The sequence below is a fragment of the Pristis pectinata genome, chromosome 13, assembly GCF_009764475.1.
Source record: "Pristis pectinata isolate sPriPec2 chromosome 13, sPriPec2.1.pri, whole genome shotgun sequence".
NCBI lineage: Eukaryota > Metazoa > Chordata > Chondrichthyes > Rhinopristiformes > Pristidae > Pristis > Pristis pectinata.
In genome coordinates this window covers 8,796,245-8,814,273 of record NC_067417.1, presented here as the reverse complement: position 1 = coordinate 8,814,273, position 18,029 = coordinate 8,796,245, and the positions used below count along the sequence as shown (strand labels likewise).

The window sequence follows — 18,029 nt, the reverse complement described above, 5'->3', positions numbered from 1 at the left end:
ACGCCCCACTCCCTCCCAACCCCCCCATCACCCTCTCTCTTTGCATCTGCCCATCACCCACACACTCCTCCCACGGGGTCCCCTCCCCCCCCTCCACTGTTCCTCCCTGTCCACCCTCCCTCTCTTATTTGCTTCCATGCTCCGCCTTCCTTTCCCATCAGATTTGAGCATCTTCAGCCCTTTGTTACCTCCATCTATCACCCCCCAGCCTCTGTCACTATCTCCACTCTTCCCTCCTCCATCTGCCAATCACCTGTCCTCACCTGGATCCACCTATCACTTGCCAGCTCTTGCCTTCCCCTTCACGTCTTACACCGGCTATCTCCTGTCTGTCTTTCAGTCCAGATGAAGGATCTTGACCTGAAACGTCAACTGTCCATTTCCCCCCACAGATGCTGCCTGACCTGTTGAGTTTCTCTTCTCACAGCTTTCTCTCATTGACTTCAGTGGGTAGTTGCCTGAGGTTAGCCTGCTGTGGGATCAGTGGCGGATTTGCCAGCCTGAGAGTGGGACATTTGAGCTGCTCGATCACATTCCCACCAGGAGTCGGCCAAATCTGGCACAGGTGATCCAGGGCTGGTGTTGTGTTAGGCCAAAGACTGCACTGGTAATTGGTTTACTATTGTCACATGTACCTAGATACAGTGAAAAGCTTTGTTTTACATGCCACAATACAGGTCATGTCAAAACATAATTTCATCGAGGTAGTATAAGGGAAAAGCAATAACAGAAGGCAGAATATAATCTTACAGTTACAGAGAAGGTGCAGTGCAGGTAGACAGGTAAAGTGCAAGGACCACAACAAAGTAGACTGAGAGATCAAGAGTTCACCATTACCGTACAAGAGGTCTGTTCAAGAGTCTTATAACAGCAGGGTAGAAGCTGTCATGGTGCGTTTTTTCAGGCTTTTGTATCTTCTGCCCGATGGGAGGGGGGCGAGAAGAGAGAGTGTCTGGGGTGGGTGGGGTCTTTGATTATGGTAGCTGCTTTCCCAAGGCAGCAGGAAGTGTGGACAGAGTCCATGGAGGGGAGGCTGGTTTCCGTGATGAACCGAACTGTGCCCACAATGCTCTGAAGTTTCTAGCGGTCATGGGCAGAGCAGTTGCCGTACCAATCTGTGATGCACCTGGACTGCAGCTCCAATTGGGAATTGCTCAACAACAGGGATAACCACGTGGAACTCGGTGGAATATTGGTCTCACCGTCTGATGATGAAACAGCTGGAATATCATTTTCAGATGTCAGGTTGGGTTCTGAAGATCTTGTTGGTCTTGTGTGAGGATATAGAGAGTCTTCTGCAGGAAATGAACTTGGGTGGGAAGTGTGAATACAAAAGTAAATAAGTCATGGAATGTAGAGGACACTGGCTTTATTGACCACATCGCCCTTTGTGCTTATATTCTCTAAAGAAAATGGGCAGCACAGTGATGCGGTTGGTAGGCACCAGAGACCCAGGTTCAATCCTGACTTCCGATGCTGTCTGCGTAGAGTTTGCACGTTCTCGCAGTGACTGTGTGGGTTTCCTCTGGTTGCTTCAGTTTCCTCCCACGTCACAAAGACGTGCGAGTTGGTTAGTTAATTGGGGGCAGTAAATTGCCTCTAATATGCAGGTGAGTGGTTGAATCGGTGAGGGAGATGATGGGAACGTGGGGAGTATAAAAGTGTGTTAACAGCTTCTATCCTGCAGTTGTAAGACTGTTGAACAGTCCCCTAGTACAATGAGATAGACTCTTGATCTCACGATCTACCTCATTGTGGTCTTGCACCTTATTGTCTGCCTGCAATGCCCTTTCTCTGTAACTGTAACACTTTATTCTGCATTCTGTTAATGTTTTCCCTTGTACTAGCTCAATGCACTGTTGTAATGAAGTGTAATGGATGGCATGCAGAACAAAGTTTTTCACTGTATCTCACTACATGTGACAATAATAAACCAATTTGCCAATTTTAGTGTAGGATTAGTGTAATTGGGTGCATGATGGTTGGCACAGTCTCGTTGGGCCCAAGGGCCTATGTCTGTCCGACCATGATGCCAATTTCAACTAATGCCATCTGTCTCCACAAGGCCATCCACCTTCACAAAACTAACTTCTAGTTTAAGATTACAGGAAGCCAAAGATCTTTCTGTCAGTCCTTTAATCCTCCACTAAAATTGATACATTTATTCAGTGGTGCCCTCAGTGCAAGAGCCCAACTCATGCTTATCTCATTCACAACTGCTTTCAATCTCGTTGAAAGTGAAATTTGGAACAAGGTATGTTCAAATCTCTAAGATTTAATAATATTATCACCATGTGGGTTGCTGATATAGATGATTATATCTCCCCTACAATAAAAAGGTGACTGTTGTTCAAGTTGCCCAGTGTACATGTTAGTGAGAAGTTATTGGCTTGTCCTTGTACCTTGTGTGGGAAGTAATAATTGGATTACATCCAATACAGTAGAGGGGAATGGTTCCCTTTAGCAGACAGGTCAAGGACCAGGGGATGCAGATTAAAAGTTTTGGGCAAAAGTTGCAGGCAGTGGGGGGATTGTGAGAAAAAAATCTTTGTTATTTGTGCAGAGTGATTATGACCAGGAACTCGCTCACTGTAGTGGTGATGGACATGGAATCAATCAATGCCTTTGAAAGAGAATTGGACTGCTCTGTTAGAGAGAATAATTTTTGGACATGGGGAAAGAACAAGGGACTGGGGACTTGGAGTAGACACACACACACACAGAGTTACCTATGGCCTCTTTCTGTGCAATAATGATAGAATCATCCAGCATAGAAACAGCCCCTTCGGGCCAGCATGTCTGTACTGACCATCAAGTATCCATCTATAGTACTCCCATTTACCAAGACTTGGCCCACAGCCTGCTCTACCTTCGTGGTTCAAGTGCCCGTCTAATGATATCTTGATTGAAGAATTATGGAGTCGAAACCAGCATCAATAATATTCTGTTTTGTTAGTTTTGTCCTTCGAATTCCAGAGGACATTTACTCATTCAGGATTGTGTCTCCATCAGCTGTTTTTCCATGTCCTTCCAAGCAGGCTACTTTATCATCTCTTGCCTTTCAATACAGACCAAGCCCGGGTAACGAACGAGTTCCGTTTTTACGGATGTCCATAAGTCGATTTCATCCATAAGTCAGAAAATACACAAAAATCACTCGATACGGTAACCGTACCTTCACAGTCATGTAATGACATCAAAAGCACATAAGACTGATAAGAAGGAACAATTACTAAAAGTGGAGAGAGGGGAAATGAGTTCTGCTGTTCATACGTAAATACGTCAGAATTTTGAACTTAATAATATGGGAGCTCCTTCATATAGGGGTGTCCATAAACTGGGTGTTTGTAACCCAGGGAAGGGCTGTGTGTTTCCTTCTCCAATGACAGCAGGGCCTTAGACTGTGCTACTGTGGTGGGATTTTAACTTGGGTCTCTGCATTGTTAGTTCAGGCCTCTGGTTCATAAATCTAATCCCTGTACCATCGCTACACCCTTGTTGCCCGTTCTGATGGTGGAGGCCATGAACTGGGCTAAAGGGCCTGTTTCTGTGCTGCGTGACTCTATGACCAAACCAAAGTAATGCAACCTGATGATGGAATTCTGACTGCTTGGATCTTAGATAATCTGATGTGAGTGACTTTCCTCACCCAAATCTATCTGGTGCCCCAAACTCCTCAAGTGCTGTTTCTAAACTTGAGGTGAAAGGACCAAGGCTGTGGGAAGGGCTGGTGATGTTGGGGAGCTGATAGCCTCACTGCAATCTCAACGTGGTGTGGCAAGGTATGTAGTTTTGCTCAAACACTTTATTTTGCGTTCATTTTAGGATATTTGCAAAGCACTTTGGTGTCACAGGAGTGGCCACAGATGTGAGACAAAGTTCATGCCAGCTGCAGAGGGTACAATGTGTGGACCTAACAAGGTGAGTCAGATGGTACCACCAGTATTGCCAGCTGGTGATTAGCTCTTGACAAAATTCTGTGTGGATGTTTTAGGTTCTGGCTTTCATTGTCTTTCACGATACTCTTGGCCCTCTTCCCGGGACATGCCTTCTTCTTGTTACTACCATCGGGGAGGAGGTACAGGAGCCTGAAGACCCACACTCAATGATTCAGGAACAGTTTCTTCCCCCCCTACCGTCAGATTTCTGAACGGTTCATGAACCCATGAACACTACGTTGTTATTTCCTTTTTTAGCACTATTTATTTATTTTGTAATTTATAGTAATTTCATGTCTTTGCACTGTACTGCTGCCGCAAAACAACAAATTTCACGTCACATAAGTCAGTAATAATAAACCTGCTTCTGACTGTAGAAGAGTGAAAGCCAAAATGTTACCACCTCACCTAATCCAGTCCAAACTTCGGTGATTCTCCTTGAATACCCCAATGGTTCACTTACGATCACCCATCCACCACTGTGTTAATGGCAGAGATGTTTACTCCTGATTCAATCTATCTTGAGTTGACTGATCTCCAACTGGCTTCAGTTGCCCCAGGGCCTAATCTTGAAGGTTGATGGTAGCTAAATGTCAGTTGGCAGTTGTCTTCAATAGAGCCAGTCAGTGCACATCATGAGCTTGCCTGTTTATCGACCATGCCTGCCTCTTTTCATTCTGTGCCTTCAGGAGAGAAAATTGAACCCTTTTTCAATATCTGCTTTAAGTAAGGTCCACTCGAGTGTGCAGATGACAGAGCGCACACCAACATCTCGATGAGATTACAGCCCAGTGCTCGATACTCAGCGTGCAGCTTGAATTCGTGTGCTGAGAGGAGATGTTGAATGATAAATCTCAGAGTGCAAGTGGAGGGCTGGGATGAATGTTGGCACCCCGCCAAGGCCTGGTTGCTAACGTTAATTATACTGTATCTCTTTCTTCCCCGACATTTAGACCACAAAATTTATCACATGATTGCAATTTGCTTGCTACAGGGGGTCTCCGCAGAAAGGAATAAACATGGTCAGGGCTAAAGTGATTATCTCAGCTGGTATCAATCAGTTAATGTCGCCTTATTATGTCAAGTGTTAATCCTCTTAGTAAAGATTAGAAATGGTGGGGTGAAATGTAACTACAAATGAAATTGCTGTTCATGTGTGTTGCCGTTTCCAGCTCAGCTGGACAGTCTAGCTTGAGAAGCAGTATCTATAAGCCAAGAATTAGGGATACTAACCAACAGAGCAAAGCTTCCTTGTGGACTGTTTATTTTGAGAGATATCTCACTTCAATGGCATTGTTGCAAGCCACCCTGTTTATTCACTTGGCTGATGAGTTGGTCTGCTGAGCATGTAAGTGTGGTCATGTAGCCTTTTCCCCCTTTATACTGGCCATCTCCCCTCTCAGTCTTGATGCAGGGATTTGACCTGAAGCATTGACAATTCCTTTCCTCTCCAAGATGCAGGTCAACCTGCTGAGTTCCTCCAGCAGATTGGTTAAGATAAGATATCTTTATTCGTCACATGCACATTGAAACACACAGTGAAATGTATCTTTTGCGTAGAGTGTTCTGAGGGCAGCCCTCAAGTGTTGCCACACTTCTGGCGCCAACATAGCATGCCCACAACTTCCTAACCCATATGTCTTTGGAATGTCGGAGGAAACCTACGCAGACACGGGGAGAACGTACGAACTCCTTACAGACAGCAGCTGGAATCGAACCCGGGTCGCTGGCGCTGTAATAGCGTTACGCTAACCGCTACACTACCACGCCTGCATGGTTGTTGCTCCATGCAGCCATTTAACTTTGCAGTGAGCTCATTCATTAATTGAAGGGAGATGCTTAACTTTCTCATCTGGACTCCCAAGATGTAAAGGTCCCAGCTTAGAGACTCTCTCTCACACAGCAGAGCACACATGTGGCATGAATCATTGTTCCATTGTTCCCTTCCACCTCCTCTCCCAATGAATCATATGTTTCTGAGTGTTTCTGGTGCACGGTGAAAGGCTGACAAGTAGGTACTGACTAACCCCCTCTTCCTTCGTTTTAACAGTGGTGTCGGCGAGGTCAATGCCTGAAATTTGGCGACAACGGGCCCAAGCCCATTAATGGTCAGTGGTCCAGCTGGTCGGAGTGGTCAGAGTGCTCCCGGACCTGTGGCGGTGGAGTATCCTACAGGGAGAGACATTGCAACAATCCAAAGTAAGGAACTTTGCACGGGCTCCAGTTAGACCACCCAACCTTTCACAGGGGAAGCTTATTGATGCCTTGTCAGGAGAGTGCTGTTGACTCCACAGGTTTTCCCATCTCTGTCACCTCACTTAACATGGTACTCATTCAATTCCTCTCTTTCTGGACCCGAAGAGCCACCCCCCGTTGGTCATAGGCCACCATTGTGCCACTCTTAGAGTTATACAGCACGGAAACAGGCCCTTCAGCCCAACTCATCCATTCCGACCAAGTTGTCTACCTGAGGTAGTCCCATTTGTCTGCATTTGGCCCATACCCCCCTAAACCTTTCCTATCCATGTAACTGTCCAGATGCCTTTTAAATTTCGTAACTGTACCCGCCCCTACCACTTCCTCTGGCAGCTCATTCCATATACTCACCACCCTCTGTATGGAAAAAGTTACCCCTCAGGTCCCTCTTTGAACCTATGCCCTCTAGTTTTGAACTCCCCTACCCTGGTAAAAAGACTTTGGCTATTCACCTTATCGATACCCCTCATGATTTTATAAACCTCTATAAGGTCACCCCTCAGCCTCCTACGCTCCAGCGAAAACAGTCCCAGCCTACCCAGCCTCTCCTCCTACCTTAAGCCTCCCAGTCTCATCTGCCTCCCACCACCCCTGCCGGCCTCACCCCCCCCCCCCCCAAGCTGTCCGTATCTATTGAGGAAGAACAGGGTCATATTTAAATCTCTGTCATCAACACTGAAACAAAATATCCAGTCACTCTTATTTCTAGTTTGGAATCTTGCCATGTGTAGAATTGTCCGCCGTGGTTCCTACTTTAGGAAAGTGTTCATTATGAAACACTATCGCATTGGCTACTCAGAAAACAGAGGCATTCTGAGGTTGGGAAAGTCACTGCATAAAGGCAATCTCTTGTTGTACTAATACATGCCAGATTGTTATATCCTGCATCCTGGAATGTGCCATGTGGACTGATTTCCCAGAACTGGGGGATGATTGGACCTGAGTATACCAGTGTGGTTCAGTTCTGGTTTTTCAGCATACATTTTGGTCTTATTTTTTAAATTCCTGTTGTAAATTAGCCATAGCATTATACAGCGTGGAAATAGGCCATTTGGCCCACCATGTCCATGCTGACCAGTGACAAGTATGGTATTAATCCTATCTTCCAGTACTTGGACCATAGCCTTCTATGCCTGGGTGACTCAAGTGTTCTACATTCTGATGGACTTGAAATTAATTGGTATTGGTATTGGTTTATTATTGTCACTTGTACCAAGGTACGGTGAAAAACTTGTCTTGCATACCGATCGTACAGGTCAACTCATTACACAGTGCAGTTACATTGAGTTAGTATAGAGTGCATTGAGGTGGTACAGGTAAAAACAATAACAGTACAGAGTAAAGTGTCACAGCTACAGAGAACGTGCGGTGCAATAAGGTGCAAGGTCACAACAAGGTAGATTGTGGGGTCAGAGTCCATCTCATCGTATAAGGGAACCATTCAATAGTATTATCACAGTGGGGTAGAAGCTGTCCTTAAGCCTGGTGGTATGTGCCCTCAGGCTCCTGTATCTTCTACCTGATGGAAGAGGAGAGAAGAAAGAATGACCCGGGTGGCCCCACAGGTGGCACCAGAGCACCTCCAGAGAAGGGGGACATGCTGTGACCATTATACCTTGTCACTTTCCAATATAAATGTTGACATCGGGGTTTATAATGGGCAGAGTTGACAAGAGTTTGTGCAGGTATAAGATTTTTGTTGTCACAGTAACTGTAGCAGTGTGGTTATGATATGCTGCTGACGTTTTTTGTAATCTCTACCTGTGGTATGAACATTCAGGAAATTATAGACCCCAGTACCTTCCCTGATGAAACGGCCGGTATCACAGATATATCGTGCACAGAAAATGGAGGTGTATGCCAGGTAGCATTTGGCAGCAATTAACCCAATGAAGCAATTTTAACAGAACAGACAAAATAGAGATCAGTTTAAAAAAAAGAGCTGTGGCCACTTGAAAAAAATTTAGTTTTCATTTGTTGTTGACGTCAGTGATAAAAGATTTTGATCGAGGCAATTTTCTTTGAAGAAATTACCATCATTACTTGTTTTAAGTGTGTAATTTATGGATTAACAAACTCTTACTAAGACCATCTGTCCTCACTGCCTTATCTCAAACAATTATAAACACGCAGGGGTTTTCAGGTGATCCAGAATAATACAAAAACAGACTCTTATTCTAGTTTGCTATGTGGTTCTATTCAATCTGGGAGTCCGTGGCAGATGGTGATCACGCTCCTGGTGTGAATGTACGGCAAGTGTCATGGTTTGCCTTACATTAGCTTGAGTCTGTATCCTCTTCTCCAGCTCTCACTCTTAGGCTTCTGTATCATCTGCCTGATGGGAGAAGAGAGAATGACCTGGGTGAGTGGGGTCTTTGATTAGGCTGCTGGTGTCATCACAGGAGGTCACTTAAGAGAGTTGCTTTGGGAATTGATAAGCAATTGCTTCTATTGATAATTGTACACTGTAACATGCTTTGACACTTCAAGCCCATTGAAACCAGCCATTGAGCATGGGACATTCTGATTCCTTACCATTGTAACTTGGGGAAGACAATAAATAAATGTTCATTTAATTGGTCCTCATTGACACTATTCATTACAATACTGTGGAGGTATGGTTACCACATCAAGTGATTTTGTGTATTTTCTGACTTACAGACAAAATCAACTAATGAATGTCCATTAAAACTGAACCCATTCGTTACCCGGGGCCGGCTTGTAATTGGGGGAATGGGGCTGATGAGAATGCTCTGAAAGCTGGCATAGACTCAATGGGATGAATGGCCTCCTTGTAGTGCATAAGAGGGTATGAGAAACATCAGAAATAAATGAAATTTTAAAAAAATCATTCTCCAGACTGTGGAGATCATGGTGAAAAAAGTAGTCATTGTCCAGCCCTCGTCGTTGTGTGAAGGTAGAGATGACTCTTCATCTGGGATCTGTGCAGTCCACGTGGTGAATTTCCCCCAATATGCTGCTGGGTAGAGAGTCCTGGAACATTGACCCTGTGCCAGTGCAGGTGCAGAGTGTAAGCTGGAGGAGAGCTTGGAGCTAGCAGTCATCCTGTGCACTTCGTCTTCAAGGTGGTGAATGTCATTGGTTTGGGAGCCAATTTTTAAAATAGAAGGCAGGGGAAGGTCACACAGGTATGTTGCCAACACTGATTACTAAGCTACAGTTACCAAAACTAAAGGATGCTTGCTCAAGCCTGAAGTTATTTGAATGAGTAGTTTGCATAGGTAGTGCAGGGGAGATGGAAATGATTACGTGTTTTGTTAGCTCAGGCAAGACCCAGCCACACCTTGTATGCAGTTGACGGCATTTTGATAACTGCTTTGTCCTGAAAAAGATGAAGCATGTCCTACCCTTTACCCAGCTTCGAGAAGACAGGATCAATACTGAAGTAGCACTCTTAACACCCCACACAATCTGATGGTTTGAAATCAGCAGTGGTGGGAAATTGAGGTGTTTGTTCAGGTAAATATAGAGATATACTGGTGGGTGTAACACAGAATCTGCTGGAGGAGCTCAGCAGCTTGAGCAGCATCTGTGGAAAGAAAGGAATTGTCCATGTTACACCAGTCCTGATGCAGGGTTCTGACCCAAAACGTCGACAATTGCTCCCCCGCCCCCCCCCCCAACAGATGCTGCTCAACTTGCTGAGTTCTTCCAGCAGATTGTTTGTTGCTCCAGATTCCAGCATTAGCAGCCTCTACTGATGGTTGTAGTTTGGAATAAGTGGACATGATCCAAAATTAGAGCAGGGCAGTTTAGAAGCAGAGTTTACATGGAATAAGCATAGGAATTTGGAACTTCATACCCACGGAAAACTGTGTGTGCTGGCGTAATTAATGTCTTACACACACGAGTGATAGATTTTCGAGGAGTTTGAGGAATCGTGTAGAATAAAAGCATGTTAATAGAGTAAGGTACAGATAATCCGTGATCTCATTGAATGTGGAGCAGTTCCAACAGACTCCCCCTTGTTGCTTTCCTTCTGACTTGGGAAGACAATTAACAAATGGTGTGGGTTAATAAAGAAGCAGGTTCTTGCCAGAATTAAGTTCACACTAGTGTCACTTGATGGGTTATTCGTGGAGAAGGAGTTCCTTGCTCAGAAGACAGTGGATATTTTTTCTCTCTGTTTGACCTGGCACCTGGTGAGCATTCCAAATCCAACCAACCTTTGTCTGAGACCGAGACCACTCTCCAATTCTGCAGCTCGTCGCTGGTCAGATGAATGTTATGATGATCGTTACACTTCGAGGGCACTGCAAGTCCCAACAGGCCAGACTACACAACATTGCACAGACTTTATAACATTAGCAACACATTACACAGACAAAGCAGCTTATCTGCTACTTAACTGCCACGTAATCTCACATAAGGGTCTCAGCACAAAACATCGACTCTCCGTCTTCCTCCACAGATGCTGCCTGACCCGCTGAGTTCCTCCAGCAGTTTGCTTTTCGCTCCATAGTCCAGCATCTGTAGCCTCTTGTGTCTGCCACATAATTTGACCCAGTCAGACGTACTTCCTTCCACCCATTGCATTCCCCCACTTTGCCTGCCATCGAAAGAAACTTGTTTCTCTCCCTCCCAGTTCTGATGAAAGGTCCCAGACCTGAAACGTCAACAGTTTCTCCTTCCACAGATGGTGCCTGACCTGCTGAGTTTTTCCAGCATTTTCTAGTTTTATTTCAGATTTCTGCTGCCTGCAGTTTTTTTTATTTTCATCTCTCTCTCTCTCTCTCTCTCTCTCTCTCGTCTGCCTTTCTCTCTCCCTCAGCCTCAATATCTCTGTTTTTCTATGTATCACACCTTGCAATCAGAAGAACACAAAAAACAGAACATAGAACACTACAGCACAGTACAGCCCATAATGTTTTTATTTTCATCTCTCTCTCTCTCTCTCTCTCGTCTGCCTTTCTCTCTCCCTCAGCCTCAATATCTCTGTTTTTCTATGTATCACACCTTGCAATCAGAAGAACACAAAAAACAGAACATAGAACACTACAGCACAGTACAGCCCATAATGTTGTGCCAACATTTTATCCTGCTCTAATATCTATCTAACCCTTCCCTCCCACATAGCCCCCAATTTTTCTATCATTCATGTGTCTATCTAAGAGTCTCTTAAATGTCCCTGATGTATCTGTCCCCACAACCTTTACAGGCAGTGCATTCCACGCACCCACCACTCTCTGTGTAAGAAACTTACCCCTGACATCCCCCTTATACCTTCCTCCAATCACCTTAAAATTATGTCCCCTCGTGTTAGCCATTGCGACCCTGGGAAAAAGTCTCTGACTCTCCACTTGATCTATGCCTCTTATCATCTTGTACACCTCTATCAAGTCACCTTTTAGCAGCTTAGTAGCAGCAGGAGTAGGCCACTCGGCCCCTTGAGCCTGTCCCGCCATTCAATCTGAACATGGTTGCTCTGCCCCAGGCTGCATCTCCTTTTCTCTGACTTCCCCGCAACCCTCAGTTCCCTGATCTTTCAAAAATGTATCTACTTCCTCTCTAACTACCCCCTTGATTTGGCCTCACAATCGTCCAGGATAGAGAATTCCAGAGATTCACCACCTTCTGCAAAAAATTCCGACACAACTCAGTTTTAAATGACAGCCCCTGGATCTTCAAGTCCCCGCGTTCCTCTCTTCACCTCTCTCTCTTTATCACCATCTCCCTTTGTGTGTTTTTGCCTCTTTGCCTCTCTATTTATTTCTCTGACTCGCGACTTCTTTTAAAAATTCATGGAATGTGATATTGCTGCAAATGCTGAAATCTTCATCTGGTAGAAAACTGGATTCCCCTCGAGTTACCAGGCTGTGTCCCGTGGGATTCCATAGGAATTGGTGCTTGGTATTCACAACCGACATTGATGGTTTGGCTTAAGGGATGAAGTGTAACATTTCTAACTTTGTTGATGATCCAACATTGTGCCTAGAATTGTGCTTGTGTAATCTAAGTTTTTCTTGTGAATGTTGTGTATCTGATGCTCTGTGCCTGTGATGCTGCTGCAAGTAAGTTTTTCATTGCACCTGTGCACACGTGGACTTGTGCACATGACAATAAACTCGACTTTTGGCTTTTTGACTTTGGGATGGTCCATCAGGGATAGTGGTGGAAGCAGATATGATCGTGGCATTTAAGAGGCTGTTGGACACATGAATATTCAGGGAATGGGTGTATACGGATTATGTACAGGCAAGAGATTTAGTTTAATTTGGCAGCATGTTCAGCATGGATATTGTGGGCCAAAGGGCCTGTTCCTGTGCTGTGCTGTACTGTTCTATATTCGAACATTAATTGGAAATGTGAGTGGCAAGGAGCACATCAAAAACTGTCAAGGGGATGTCGTCAAGTTGAGTGAGTGATCAACAACATGGCAGATGGAGCGCATGGACACAAGAAAATAGGAACAAGAGCAGGCCTCAAGCCTGCCCCACCATTCAATCTGATCATGGCTGATCTACACTGGCCTCAACTCCCCTGTGCCTGTTCCCCATAACCCTTAATTTCACGAACTTTCAAAGGTGTATTTACCTCCACCGTAGGTATCTCTAATGAGCAAGTCTCCACAATGCTCTGAAGTAGAAAACTGCAGAGATTCAGCACTTTCAGCATGAAGAAATGTCTACGCATCTCTGTTTTAAGTGACCGGCCCCTTGTAACAATGTCCCGCCATTTGAGATGCTCCCTTTGGTGAAAACATTTCAACATCTACCCTGGCATGTCCCCTAATATGTCTCAATGAGGTCACCCCTCCTTCTTCAGTAATGTGGAAAAAATGTGGTTTTGTCCACTTCTGTAGGAAAAAAAAAATCAGAAATGTGGGATAGTTTTTTAAATGGTGAGAGTATGGGAACCACCGGTCTTCAAAGGGACCTGGGTGCTATTGTACAGAGGTCGCTGTGGGCTATGCTGCAGGTCAGCAGACAATTAGGAAAACAAGTGGTACATTAGCCTTTATTGAAGGAGAGTTTTAGTATAAGAGTAAAGATGTCTTACTACAATTATGTAGGACCTTTCTGAGATCACAGTGTACAATTTCTCCTTAACTAAAAAAAGCGATGTACTCGTTTGTTGTAGAGGGAGCACAGTGAAGATTCGCTGGACTAGTTCTTGGGACGGTGGGTCTGTCATATGAGGAGAGATTCAATGGGCTGGGCCTCTGTTCTCTAGAGCTTAAAAAACTGAGGGATGAGCTCAGTGAAGTACAAAATTTTGTGGAAGCTCGACAGGGCAGATATAGGGAGATGCTTCCCATGGCCAAAGAGTCTACAGGTAGGGGTCATTATCTCAAAATAAGGAGCAGGTCATTCAGAGTTGAAATGAAGAAAAATTTCTACACTCAGAGGATGGTGAATCTTTTGAATTCGAAATCTGTGGAGATCCAGATTAACTGCAGAGTTCAACAGACTGACGAATACAAGAGAAATGAAGGGATTAGGGAATAGGGCAGGGAAAGGTTGAGGTAAAGATCAACCATGACCTGTTGAATGGGGAATAGGCTTAAGGCTCTACTCTTGCTCGAATTTCTTATGTGCTTGATATATTACCTATCCCTGTTTTCCTGAGATAAAATAATGGTAGACCACTGCAGTGATTTGGATGAACTCCCACAGTGCTAGTGAGCAGGGACTTCCAAGATTTAGACACAGAGACAATGAAGAGACGTCAGTATATTCCCAAATCTGTAAGGTGCATGACTTGGAGGAAATCTGTGGATGGTGCTGGTCCCTTTCACCTGCTGCTCGTCCTCCTTGGTGTCATAGAGTCATACAACGTGGAAACAGACCCTTTGGCCCAACTTGTCCATGCTGACCAAAGTGTCATCCTGAGCCATATACCTACTTTTGGCCCATATCCCTCGAAACCTCCCCTATTCATGCATCTGTCTCAATGTCTTCTAAAGGTTTACTTATACCTGCCTCTGCCACTTCCTCTGGCAGTTTGTTCCATGTACCCACCATCCTCTGTGTCGAAAAACTTGCTTCTCAGGTCCCCTTTAAATCTTTCCCCTCCCACCTTAAACCCGTTCTTGTTGATGGAAGCTTGGTGAGTTGTCAGAGGGCATTCCAGAGAGGGCATCCACTTGCATTTAGAGTGTGCCAGTGGAGTGGATGCCAATCAAAGTGCCGCTTTGTCCTGGGTGGTGTTGAGAGTTCAAAGCAAAAACAGAAAATGCAGGAAACACTCAGCAGGTCAGGCTGCATCTGTGGGAGGAGAAACAGAGCGAACGTTTCAGGTCAAAGATCTTTCATCTGACAAAAGGTCTGAACCTGAAATGTTAACTCTGTCTCGCTTCCCACAGATATGGTCTGACCTGCTGTGTATTTCCAGCATATTCTGTTTTTGTTCTAGATGTCCAGCATCTGCAGGGTTTTTGTTGATTTTCCCTTGGTGTTGAGAATTGTTAGAACTGCACTTATCCAGGAAAGTGAAATTATTCCATCACTGATTTTGTAAATGGTGGAAAAGCTCTGGGGACTTAGGAGATGAATCACTCTCTTGAAGCCACATAATTAATGTGGCTGGTCCAGTTAATTTTTTGATCAATAATTATTCCCAGGATTTTGTTGGTACTTTTCTCTCGTTCTCCCCCTTTGTTCTACTCCCACCTTCTTCTTTGTTTACCTCTCTTTCTCTGTCTTATCTCTTTCTATCAATCTCTGTTGCTTTTTCTCACTGAGGCCTTCCATCACCGACCATCTGGTGGTGTATATATGGAACGAGCTGCGAGAGAAGGTAGTTGAGGCAGGTACAATAACGCCAGTTAAGAGACACTTGGATAAGTCATGAGTAATACAACACGGAAACAGGCCCTTCAGCCCAACTCATCCATGCTGACCAAGATGCCCTTATCCAGTGTTTGGCCATATTCCTCTAAACCTTTCTTATCCATGTACCTGTCCAAGTGCCATTCAAATGTTGTTAATGTACCTGCCTCAACCACTTCCTCTGGCAGCTCATTCCATATACTGACCACTCTCTGGGTGAAGAAGTTGTCCCTCGGGTTCCTATTTAATTTCTCCCCTCTCACCTTCAACCTATGCCCTCTAGATCCCCCTATGCTGGGAAAAAGACTGTGTGCATTCATGTGATTGTATTGGAACATACAAAGTTCTGAGAGGGGCTGACACAGTGGGTGCAGAGACATTTCCTCTGGTAGGAGGAATCTAAAGCAAGGGAGCACGGTTTCAGGATAAAGGAGACGGGGGTGGGGGGGGGAAGGAATTTCTTCTCAGAGAGTTTTGGAATTCTCTGCCTCAGAGAGGTGTGGATGATGAGACATTAAGTATGTTCAAAGCCAGGATAGATTCTTAGATGCAGGGGAGTCGAGGGTTATGGGGAACAGGTAGAAAAGACTCGTTGAGGCCAAGATTGGATCAGCCACGATCTTACTGAATGGAGGATCAAATTCGAGAGGTCACACGGCCTATCTATGCTCCTAATTCTTGAGCTTAGGCTCTCTTGTGACAAAACGAGGTGGTCCCAAGTGTGGATTGAGCCTCTGCCAGAAAGAAAGGTGAATATGGATCGGAATGATTTTGAGGGGTATGGGCCAAGTGCGACTAGCTTAGGTGGGCACCTTGGTTGGTCGGCATGGACAAGTTGGGCTGAAGGGCCTGTTTCCATGTTGTATTGCTCTATCTCCCTGCTCTTCCTGCTCTGTTTCTGCCTCTCTGCCTCATTCCTTTGACTCATCATTCACTCTATTGCTGTGCCTCCTCTTCTTGCTGCCTTCCCCCTTTCTCCATCTTATCTCTGGTCAGATGAATGGAATTGTGGGTAAGCACCTTTCTCTCTGCCTCTCCTCCACTGACTGTCTCTCTCCAAATGCTTCTCTCTCTCTCTCCCCCCTCTCCCTCTCCCCCCGCCAGTATTTAATCTCCTTGCAAATCTCTGTCACCCCCATTCTATCTCACTTTGTACATCCCTCTGATTCCCCTTTGTCTATTTCTCTCTTTGCCTTTATGTCTCACTGCCTCCCTTTCCCCACCATTTCTATTATGCCCTTCTTTCCCCTGAGGAAGAAGTATGAGACCTGTTGTATCTGGGAATGATCCAGATAACAGACTGCTACAGTGCATTCAGACACCAGCAACTCTTGGAGCATTCTGCATATCTAATCTTATTAAAACCACAACCATAAAAGTACAGATGCGAAGGGTTTAAGCTGTTTCTGAATCATCTTCACGCAGCAGGTTTTCTGCAAAGCAAGGCATGTGCAAATTGATCTGTTGCCAAGCAAAGCAAGCAGGTTAATGAACATTGTCAGCTGTAGCTTCTGCTCACAGAGTTTGTGCCGCCATTGCTCGTTGAGCAATTGTCCATCAGACCTTATAAAATACTTGGCATTTTATGTAAATCAGAGAAATTGGACCTATGGTGTCTTTTCACGACTTCAGGAATGTCCCAAAGCACTTTCCAGTCAATTGATCCACATTAGAAACATCGTCATTGTAATGTAGAAAATGCGGCAGCCAATTAGTGCACAGCAAGTCCTCGGAAACAACGATGTAATAATGGCCAGATAATCTGTTCCAGTGATCTTGTTTCCAGGATAAATATTGGTCAGGGCATTGATGGGATAACCTTGAATAATTCCCTGGGACCTTTCATGTCCACTTAAGAAAGACGTGAACCTTGGCTTGAAGTCTCATACCAGAGATGGCTCTCTGACACTGCACTATTCCATAACTTCTGCAGTGGTATATCACTCTGGGTAATGGGCTCAAGTCTCTGGAGTGGGACTGGAACCCTTGACTTCATGACCAACTCAGGTGTCCTGCCACTGATCCATGGCTGACCAGTGAGTGAGGCAGATGCTGCCTATTGACATTTTCTCAGTTCTCCTCTCTTGCCTGCTCTGTATCAATGTCGGCATTCTGTGGATATGGAGTACACTCAGTCATACTGTACACACTGGAACAAACATGTTCCCAAGGTGTTTCCTGTACATTTAACTGATAAAAAATCCCATTGTTAATTAACATGATTGCAGGGAAGAATTACATCAAAGGAAGTATATATTTTCCTACTGCCTTTCATCTATTCTTTTTTCCCCTCACTGTCTTTCTTATTTCCACTCTCACATTCACAGTTTGCTGCATACTCTCACACACAGCCTCTCACTGTCACACCCTCATTCCTCTGTGTCTCTTTCACATTCTCTCCCTCATGATCTATCTCACACACTCTCCTACACACAAAATCCCTCAGTGATAGACTCTTGTGCACATTCTCCCACCCAGACAGACATGCATAGATGGCCAAACACTCCCACTTATATACATCACACACACACACTCACACATACACTCTATCATATAGATTCCCATGCACATTCTTTCCCAACACCCTCACAGACACTCTTACAGACACACACACATAATTGTATCTGTGTAAATTGTATGAAACAATAATCAGTTAATTGCAATCTTTAACAAGTAAAAGTTGGTAAAAGCCACATAGAGAAAACTTTCTAAACATTCTACAACAATGAGGTCTAGTTGTTATTTAAGCCACAGGTCTGGTCATTATCTGATCAGCAACCTGAAACGTTAACGTTCTCCCCACAGCATTTTCTGTTTTAATTTCTGGTCATTTTTAGCTTGCTGCTTGTGGGGCATGCCCTGCATAATTGTCAGACTTTTCTAATATTCCATCAGTGATGATGCTTCAAAAGACATTCTCGTGGTCTACAGAGCACTGTGGAACATAAAAAGGTACTAGAGTGATGCAAGTTGGTTCTTATCAGTGATCCAGGGCTCTGATAAATTTTAATCCTCTCCCCAGCCCGCCATCCCCACTCACTGC

At 44.7% G+C, this 18,029-nt stretch overlaps 1 protein-coding gene across 1 annotated transcript in view; it reads left to right on the top strand.

Annotated features, from left to right (window-relative positions):
• adamts18 (ADAM metallopeptidase with thrombospondin type 1 motif, 18) overlaps positions 1-18,029 on the top strand; it is a 242,553-nt gene that overhangs the window by 142,376 nt on the left and 82,148 nt on the right. The window contains 2 exon segments of the mRNA XM_052028680.1: positions 3,826-3,921; positions 5,989-6,137. Coding sequence (XP_051884640.1) covers positions 3,826-3,921; positions 5,989-6,137 — 245 coding nt within the window.